The 9,758-nt window shown below is 46.4% G+C and overlaps 1 protein-coding gene across 4 annotated transcripts; it reads left to right on the forward strand.

Annotated features, from left to right (window-relative positions):
- Nucleotides 1–5,446: 5,446 nt before the first annotated feature.
- TEKT2 (tektin 2) lies at nucleotides 5,447–9,423 on the forward strand. Of its 4 annotated transcripts, none has more exons than XM_088791026.1 (10): nucleotides 5,447–5,821; nucleotides 6,556–6,753; nucleotides 6,838–6,963; nucleotides 7,161–7,366; nucleotides 7,882–8,025; nucleotides 8,107–8,221; nucleotides 8,403–8,510; nucleotides 8,632–8,775; nucleotides 8,936–9,015; nucleotides 9,108–9,423. In XM_088791026.1, exons 2-10 carry the CDS (start codon nucleotides 6,598–6,600, stop codon nucleotides 9,319–9,321), a joined length of 1,293 nt encoding a protein of 430 aa, XP_088647152.1. In that variant the 5' UTR covers nucleotides 5,447–5,821; nucleotides 6,556–6,597; the 3' UTR covers nucleotides 9,322–9,423. The 4 variants fall into 4 exon arrangements, with proteins under 4 accessions (XP_088647152.1, XP_088647151.1, XP_088647153.1 ...); XM_088791025.1 differs by having other exon boundaries at nucleotides 5,806–5,917; XM_088791027.1 differs by lacking the exon at nucleotides 5,447–5,821 and adding an exon at nucleotides 6,163–6,256.
- The last annotated feature ends 335 nt before the right edge of the window (nucleotides 9,424–9,758 follow it).

Raw genomic sequence — 9,758 nt, forward strand, 5'->3', positions numbered from 1 at the left:
ATCACAGAGGCTGCAGCGTCAGTAAGTGTAGTGCCAGAAAGCACCATGGTTATTTAGGCAGACTGCAATCAGCCTATTTGATTGATTAATAAGACGTGCTAGCCTGGGCAGAATTAATGGCCAATTATATCGAGCTCAACTACTTGAAACTGTCTTCAGAGATAAGGCTACTCAGAGCACTACACTTAAGCAGAAATGAGGTGATAGACTAAGGTAAAATTCCAAGGTGGGTTGCTTTATGTTTTCTGTTTGTTTTTGGAGAGTGACCATACATCTTGAACTATCAGTTTTCATGGTTTCCATGTTTCAGTTATCTTATCATTTGACAAGTTCCTCTTGGCTGCTGAGACTTGCATACCTTGCAGATGCTTTTAGGAAATTAATTAAGTTCATCTGTCAGCGCCAGTAAAGGATGTGATCACTTTTTCAATATTTGATAAAATGTGTTTATCATAACAGGGCCTGAAATCTTTATGGTTTTATCTATAGAAGAAAGATGATTGTTTTTCTATGTTCTGTCACTTTTGTAACTTCTACAATTTCCATAGTCTATAAAGATTTCTGCATTACCTTTATAAAGCAGGCAATTGAAATATTTTCCTTTAAGAATAATGCTTGGGTTCAAATTTTATTTATAATTATAAGCAAAGCAGACACCTACATGACTTAACGTAGGATTATGAAGCCTAATATGATGTCTGATTCTCAGCTAAACAAAATGTTAATAGACTCTTGCTAAGTGATTTTAGAAATAGTCCATTCAAAAGTACTTGAAACTGCTAAATGTACAAAATTGTCTTTCTTTAATGTATCTTGCTAAATGGAATTTGTACACTGTGTTAAAAAACTAAAACCAAAAACTGAACGTAAAAATAGTTTTGAGGGCTGGCCCTGTGGCTCAGGTGGTTAGAGCTACATGCTCCTAACTCCGAAGGCTGCCGATTTGATTCCCACATGGGCCAGTGGGCTCTCAACCACAAGGTTGCCAGTTCAACTCCTCGAGTCCCGCAAGGGATGGTGGGCTGTGCCCTCTGCAACTAGAAACGGCAACTGGACCTGGAGCTGAGCTGTGCCCTCCACAACTAAGACTGAAAGGACCACAACTTGAAGCTGAACGGCACCCTCCACAACTAAGATTAAAAGGATAACAACTTGACTTGGAAAAAAGGCCTGGAAGTGCACACTGTTCCCCAATAAAGTCCTGTTCCACTTCTCCAATAAAATTTTTTTAAAAAAAATAGTTTTGATGCTGCACCAGACAGGATTTCAGTTACCACCATCATTAAGATGGTTTTCACTTGTATTTTATACAAATGTAAAATTAAGGTTGTTTAACCATCATATATATACATATACATATATATGTGTGTGTTTAATTTTTCTAATTTATTTTTGTACTTTTATAAAGGTTTTAGATTGTAAAAGTTTACCATCTTTAGCATCCCTTTGTATAGTATTTTTGTAAAATATTAAGGTGATATCTAAACCTTTAAGGAAAAAGTATTACTACTGTCTACATTAAGCCCCTTTCGATATTAATTTGAAAATCTACAGAAAAGTATAACACTTTACTTTGCAGCAAACCTTTTCCATTCATTTTTAACTGAGAGACGTTTTTTATGCAAGAAGAGTGGGCTTTGAAGATAGGGGAAATCAAGCGGGGGGAGGGGGGAATGGTTTCTACACATCTGCAGCTGTGTAACTGAAGCAGCAGTTATTTCTCTCTAATGTGTTATGCAAAACAACTCAGACTTACCTAAGTTTCAACGTTGAGGATCGCAACCTGAATTTATTTGGCCTGAGACAAGTGCAAGACCAGCAGAAAAGAGACCTGGAGAAAAGGTCAGAGTGGGGCAATTTGCTCTGGAGTGATGTACAAACAAACAAAAATGTCTAAAGTCAGAGAGGTCAACTGTTCCCACCCATTCCACATTTTTAAAAAATGTAATTTACTCTGGAGAAATTAAACCCAGCTCCCTTGGCAAACAACTCTTATATAAAACCCCAAGACCTTTCACTGTACGTTGGAGGAGGGTTACTTGACTGTAAATAGCCAAAGCCAGTTCCAATTTAAAGCAGGAATCTTTTAACATGACAGTAAGTATTTGTTGCTTGAAAAACATTTTCACAATCACAGTTCTCACATTTCTAAAATAGCAATTTCCAGAGGGAAGGCCAAAATTTGATTTAATAGTAAACTACAACTTATCATTGCTGTCACTTACCAAGCATGTTAGTAAGCTGTTTAGGACTTAACTTTGATTGTTTACATATAAAGAAGAGAAAGGGGGAAAAAGTCTTCAAATTTGTACTTTGTTTTTCCACTGAAGAGAGAAGAAAGGTAAAGTAGAACAACTTTGAAGATGTTCAGTTTTGCATTTCTGCATATTGGAAATAATTTGATATTTTAATACACTCCTAAACAGAAAAGGGTGGATAAAATTATCATTCACCCTCTGAAATGTCTTTATGTCTATTTTTCTCTTAGATTTAAATTAAATAGAAAACAACCTCAAATCAACACCAAAATAGGAACTGCTATATTGTTAGAAATTGGCCACTTAAAAATAAGGAAAGCTAACATCTGAAATCAACCCAGATAAAAGGTAGCCAACAATCGCGGAGAAATTAAATCCCATATTCGGTTAGTTTATAATCTACAATGATCAAGAAGCATATTTCAGTGGGAAAGACTTGGGAGTACTGTATTTGCTGCTGGGCATGGGCAGTGCAGCCTAAAGAAAACTACTTAGGCTTTAAAGGACAACACACAAAGTAGGTTGTGCAAATACACACCTCCAGGAAAGGTCATACAGTGATCTTCAGTAGCTAAATGAGAGGGCCACCTTATCAAGATACTATTTTTCATATTAGAATAAGATCAGCTGATCAAGTTTTAACTAATTTTAAACATTGTTCTAATTTGATAAAAGTTGTACTGACGATTTTAATCACTGGAGTTTGCGAAATTAGGGAATCTGACATTTACTGGGAGGAGAAAATTGAGAAGAACAGAGAAGATACATACAGTAGGACCACAGATTTTGAGAGACAATAGCTTATTGCGAAGGCACCTCATGTCTTCTTTGGCTAAATCTCAATCACTTAAAAAACAAGTTATGAGTTCACATTTTCGGTTTCAAATTTTTAAAAATGTCTTGCTTCACTGTCTATATCTTTAGTATCTTATTGAATCCATGAGAATGCTGAATGGATATTCAGGTTCTTTAAATCTGAAGAGGGAGAGCAGCCAACTGAACAATATTACAAAGAGACACTACCAGCCATTGTCTTCCTTTTCATAATCTCCATGCGAGAGGTAACAGCTTGGTGTAAGAGTGCCATTCCCAGGATACTGCTCATATGAAACAGAGGAATGATGTTTATTTCTGTTACAAACAGAGAAACACACTCCATGCGTAAAATGTATCTGTCCTGTGTAAGCATTCCTTTGAGCATATGGGGTTCTTTTTATAGGAGTCTACATTTGACCAGATGTCGTCATGAACACAAAAGACAGAGCTAAAACTGCCCACAAATTTTTGTTCAAAGTAAATTTCCTACTTCATTTCAATAAATACACAAACCCACCAATGAGAGCCAAAAACATCCCCAACTTGAGGGATCGCAATAATTTGTAGGCTGTCTGATTCTGATGTTGACCTTCCTTCTCTCAGTTCTCGGCTACCCATTCGGCCATTTGCTCAGCTATGAGACCCCTTTCTTCCAAATGATAAATGTCATCTAGTCTAAATTTCCTTTTACCAGAAAAGTGGAGGAAATGTGAAACTGACATCCATTGGAGTGTTTGAAAGGCCTCAGGGCCTCCATCATAATCCACCATAGCAAAAAAATACCTTGCTGGGGAATGCATTGGAGCACTGCCTGATATTTGTCAGTATTTGAAATTCTTCTGTAACACGTCTGCATATTACACATGATCTAAACTTCTGATCAGCAGTTAACATCACAGTTATAGAGTAGTTTTTTATTGTTTCTAGTAGAAAATAGAACATGGCATCATTTATTCTTATCACGGTTTTTCTTGCTCTGACCTTTCCTGCTAATATCTTCTTCCCTTGCCAAGAAGTGTGGAACTGGCATGAGTCATGAACACCATGGCCACCACCAGAGTTGGAGATATATGCCAAAGTCACCATCATTCTGCTATATTTGTTTATTTCTTCCTGTTATAAAAATGTTTCAAAACATATAAGCCAAAGTTTGATCATTTATTCCAGCAATTAATTTGCCCAAGACCTTTTTTTTTTTCTGTCTTCTTTAATCCTAGTAAAAGAGTTATGTCACAAATTCCCATGCATGTCTGGTTTATGAGCCATATATTAGAGTTTAGAAAAGATCCTGAGAGAAAAATAGTCTGTGGTCAAGGACGTTTGGGAAATGTTCTAGCCTCAGTCTTTCTGCAGAGCTCCAGACTTACGTTTTTCTAACTGGCTGCTGGACAGCACGTGGAGCCACAAAAAAGCACCTCAAGCTTCTCAAAAGCCAACTTCATCCTCCCCTTGCCTACCAAGCCCTTGGTTGTCTGCCTCTCTTCCCTCTTGGAAGGCTAACACCACACCACCAATCACTGAGGTTTTAAAACTGAGGAGTCTTCTTGAACTCTCTTTCCCTCATCCATCAAACCTGAACTTGGCCTTTGAGGCAGACTGCCTGCGTTTATACCCAGGCTCTCTCAATTAGTTATGTGACGCTGGGCACGTTCTTCACTTCTCTGTGCCCCAGTTTTCCTGCCTGTAAGACGAACATGGGAATAGCATCCATCTCCCGAGGTCGTTCTACACAGCTCTCGTAAGACCAAGCCGACGTGTTAGAAATAACATCACGGCCTTCCTGTGGATTTCCGGCATTACCACTAGAGGCAGTGTGGAGTCGTAACAGAGAGAAGGAATCGGGATCAGACAGGAGTTTCCATCCCTGCCTTTTAGCAAGCAGTGCTAGTCTCCTTAGATACCTGTGAAAATGGAGATAATGCTTACCTCACGTAATGGTTAGGAACATTAAATGTTAACATTTCCCAAGGCCTAGAACAGTACTGGCACAGTTGAGGTTTTTTGGGGTTTTTTCTTCTCTTTTTTAAAGAAATGGTTGGATTTTGAGCATTGCTTCCAACACCCCAGTTATCTCTCCCAGGGGTGGGAAATAGATGGATCCCAGCACCTCCTCCTCCAACAGGGTGAGGAGGGAGGGAGTGTGACGACCAGATGGGAAGGAGGCCCAGCGCCCACCTCCCCTGTGCCAACCCGTATCCCGCTTCCAGTTGTCTGACCGGCACACCAACAGCTACCTGTTGTCCACCAACGCTGAACAGCAGCGAGATGCATCACATCTCCAAATACGATTATCATTCTTTATATGCCGTCGAGCAGATGGATGAAATTGTTAGAAAAGACAGGACTAAAGGAATGCGTGTAAATAATGTCAAATATATTTACATTTCTTCACGTGCTAGGTATAGGTATAGAAGTATACGTGCTAGGGCGATTACTTTTTCTACCTACTGTACGTAGGTTACATCATGTCGATGCGTAGCTTCTATCAAAATAAAAATGTTTAACTTGCAAATGAAGTGAACATGATACCCTGATGCCCTCCTCCTCGCGCCCCCTCCTGCAGCGGCAGCCCAGCAGCCGCCTCTTTCCGACCCCAAAGGCCCCTCGGCCCAGCCGCCCCCGCCCCGCGGTTGCCAAGCTAAACATGAAGGCGGGGGCTACCCGCGCGCGGACAGGCGGGTGCCTAGCAACCGAGCGCTGAACAGAGGAGCTGGCGAGCGGAGGTGGAAGTCCGAGCCCGGAAGGAGGTGAGAAGCTGAAGGGAGAGGGCTCTGGGGGCTCACACCCAGGGCCGAGCTCCCTTCCTCTCTTCCTCCTCCTCCTTTCTCTGCGCCAGGGCCGGGGTATTAACTTAAACCAAAAACGATTATCCTGGGGAGGGGAGAGGTGGGGTTTGGCTGGGAAATAGATGGACCCCAGCACCTACTCCTCCAGCAGGGCGAGGAGGAAGGGAGGGTGACGACCAGATGGGAAGGAGGACCAGCGCCCAACACCCCTGTGCCAACCCGTATCCCCTGCAAAAAACTAACCTGTACTCTCTGGATGGAGCACAGGGTGCCCGTTCTCTTACACACACACACACACACACACACACACACACACACACACACACACACACACGGATCCTGGCCAAAGCTGAGGAGGAGAAGAAAAAGAAAGCTGCACAGGCTTGGTTGCTGGAAGTAAGGGTGGAAACTGGATTAAGAGCTATTTTTCCTGCTAACCCCCACCCCACCAGCCCCGCTAAGCACTTGGCACCACACACACACACACACACACACACACACACACTGCTCCAGGACCTGCAGGGTCCAGGAGTTTGTGTCTGTGGATGGATGCATGGGAAGAAACTTAGTTAATGCCTCACACAAAGTTAAGTAAAACAGGAAGAGACTTGGAGGAAAATGGACAGGAGCAGGTCTTTTGGAGGGCACTTTTGATCTAGGAGAGGGTCTCCTGCAGCCTTGTTCTTTCTCTCCAGGAGAGGTGGGTGTCTTGGAACAGGCCTAGGGGCCCCTGAACCATGGCCACACTGAGCGTCAAGCCCAGTCAACGCTTCCAGTTGTCGGACTGGCACACCAACAGCTACCTGTTGTCCACCAACGCTGAACAGCAGCGAGATGCATCACATCAGATCCGCCAGGAGACCCGGGTTCTCCGCAATGAGACCAACAACCAGGTTGGGAGCCGGAGCCCAGGTGGGTAGGCAAAGGGATAGTCCCCAACCCCCAACCCCCTCTTTATCTGGCTCTGTCTCTTCCAGACCATTTGGGATGAACATGACAATAGGACTCGACTGGCAGAGAGGGTTGATACTGTCAACCGATGGAAGGAGATGCTGGACAAGTGTCTGACCGATTTAGATGCTGAGATCGACGCCCTGTCACAGGCAGGGAGCTAGGGCAGGGTGCCAGGAGACCCTGCTGCAAGGACCTCCCCTCCCTCCCCACTTTGAGGCCGGGGAACCCTTGGTGGGGTATTTGGTGGCATGTCCATCTGAGTCACTTACTGGCCCCTCTGCTGCAGTGGGAGTGAGGGCTGCTTTTCAGGGAGTGGCCCACGAGCCTCCTGTGCCCTCTTTTCTAGATGAAAGAGTCAGCAGAGCAAAATCTGCAGGCCAAGAACCTGCCTCTGGACGTGGCAGTGGAGTGCCTGACACTGCGGGACAGTCGGCGTGATGTCGATGTGGTGAGAGACTGCGTGGAGGACGAGCTGCACAAAGAGCTGGAGGTCATCGACGCCACCAGGAAGGCCTTGCAACAGAAGATCAGCCAGGCCTTCGAGAAGCTCTGGTAAGGGAGGGACGTGGCACTCGTGGGTTCACATGCTCTTGAAGGCTGTGCCTTAACTGTGGGCCATACGTACTGTGGATGATGAGCAGCTGGCTGTCAGGCTGCCTTCTGCCCCTGCGGTGCCTGTGACAAAAACTAGCACTTTTTCCACCACCTAGACATGGTCTCAGAATACTTCTCATGACCCTGCTCCTGGCAGCCATTGTCAATTGGCTGGAAGCACGAGAGCCGACACCCATTGGCCACCACGCTGACTGAGTGCCCTATTGCGAGTGTGTCTGTGTGAGCCTTCACGAGTGTAGCTAATACGTGTGTCCCTGTGGTTGTGTGTAAGCATGTGTGTCATAATGTTGTCTGTGAAGAGCTCATCCAGCTATGCTGGTCTTTGTCTCAGCTGCAGCACAGCTCCATCGCCACTCCGGCCCCCCTACACCTCAGTGTCTCTGCAGTACAGTGAGGGGTGTGTCCCCGGGCCTTAGAGGGATGGATCCTGAGAGAGTCTGTTCCTTCCCCAGCCTCCTGCAGGAAGTCCGACAGCAGCTCAACTCTGATCATCGGGGCAAAATGGAGGCATTGGACATTGACAGAGGCTGCCTCTCTCTCAACATCAAGTCCCCAAACATCTCTCTGAAGATTAATCCCACACGTGTCCCGGATGGGTAAGAAGTGTTCCAGTCTCTCCTTCCCCCACCCCGGCATAGGCCACACTGTTATAACCCCAGTATTTCTGCCACCTGCAGCTCCTCCACACTTCAGCAGTGGGATGACTTTAGTCAGTTCAACAAGAACAGGGCAGAGGCTGAGATGAAAGAAGCCATAGAGCTGCGGGAGGCCATCGCCCTCACTATCGCTGAGGTGACTGACCACTTGCCCAACCCCGCTCCTCTACGGCTAATGGACGGCCCAAGTACGCACTCAAGCCCTTATCTTTTGTTCCCTGTTGACCGTGTAGCATCGCATCCCCTCACTTGAGCGACATCTTCAGATGGCCCTGAGCTGATACGCTCTCTTGCTCTGCCTACTTCTTGTTCTTCAGACCAACAATGAACTTGAGGCCCAGAGGGTTGCAACAGAATTTGCCTTCAGGAAGCGGCTGCGGGAGATGGAGAAAGTATACAGTGAGCTCAAGTGGCAAGAGAAGAATGTGAGCCTTCTCCATTTTGTCCCCTGGGGCTTGGACTTCCTGCTGTGGGATGAGGAGCCTGAGGCCAGGTCAGGAAGCCCTGAGAGGGGTCAGCCTGTGGAGACCACTCTGTCTCCTGCAGACATTAGAGGAGATCGCTGAGCTACAGCAGGATATCCGGCACCTGGAGGAGGATTTGCGCAGAAAGTTCCTGAATCTGAAGCTATGCCATACCCGGCTAGAGTCCAGAACCTACCGACCCAATGTAGAGCTCTGCCGGGACCAGGTGCGAGGGTACCCCAGTGGGACACTGCCCTCTGCTAAGATCTCCTCAAGATCACTAACTCTCCACCCAGCACACCTATCTGGTGGAGAAGGGGTGCTGAAGGAGGGCTAAAGGATAGTATGGCTGACCTGGAACTCCCAACCCTCCCCTCTGCCTCCAGGCACAGTATGGCCTCACTGACGAGGTTCACCAGTTAGAGGCAACCATTGCTGCCCTGAAGCAGAAGCTTGCACAAGCACAGTAGGTTTGGGGAGTGGGCAGGAGGGGCAGAGAGACATCTCCCATTCATGGGGCCTCATTCGAGGCGGTGGGTTGTTAATGCCCCTTCCCAGGGACGCTCTGGACGCCCTGTACAAGCACCTGGCCCGGCTGCAGGCTGACATCACCTGCAAGGCCAACTCCATGCTGTTGGACACCAAGTGCATGGACACCCGTCGGAAGCTGACTGTGCCCGCTGAGAAGTTTGTGCCTGAGGTGGACACCTTCAACCGCACCACAAACCGCACCCTGAGTCCACTCAAAAGCTGCCAGCTAGAGCTGGCCTAGCCTTGGGGGCTGAGGAGGGAGGGGAAGGTTAGGTGGGAAATGGAAGAGGAAGTGGGGTTGAAGAGAATGAATCTAATAAACGTCGTATTTCTCAGTCCAGAAGGTTCTCTGCTATTCCTGCATGTCGCCAGCGGGAAGTGAAAAGGCTCTTGGCACTCCTGTGTATGGAGGAGCAAAGACGGGGTCCATCATCCCCCAAGCTCAATGTTCCAAATCCGATTCCTGCGCCCTCCTCTGGCAACCCTTCTCTGGGCTAGGCCAGCAGCCACTGGGCTCTAGCGGCATGACCTCTAACCAGCTCTGCCCCAGGTGGACCCTTGCCTGCTCTCTTAATGCCTAGGGGAGGCCCAGAGTAGAAAAAGATCACAGTGGGAGGGTTCGGGGGTGTGGGCCTAGGCCTGAATCCAAGAGCTGCGTCTGCCAAGGGAAGGTTGGGA

Source organism: Rhinolophus sinicus, chromosome 14, assembly GCF_057876585.1.
Source record: "Rhinolophus sinicus isolate RSI-liver-muscle chromosome 14, RSI-T2T, whole genome shotgun sequence".
Classification (NCBI taxonomy): domain Eukaryota; kingdom Metazoa; phylum Chordata; class Mammalia; order Chiroptera; family Rhinolophidae; genus Rhinolophus; species Rhinolophus sinicus.

Bases quoted from the DNA above. Each gene is read 5' to 3' on its own strand.
- TEKT2 (XM_088791026.1), top strand. From the start codon at position 6,598: ATGGCCACACTGAGCGTCAAGCCCAGTCAACGCTTCCAGTTGTCGGAC. The intron at 6,754-6,837 runs GTTGGGAGCCGG...TGTCTCTTCCAG, and splicing joins GCAATGAGACCAACAACCAG to ACCATTTGGGATGAACATGA. The intron at 9,016-9,107 runs GTAGGTTTGGGG...GCCCCTTCCCAG, and splicing joins CAGAAGCTTGCACAAGCACA to GGACGCTCTGGACGCCCTGT.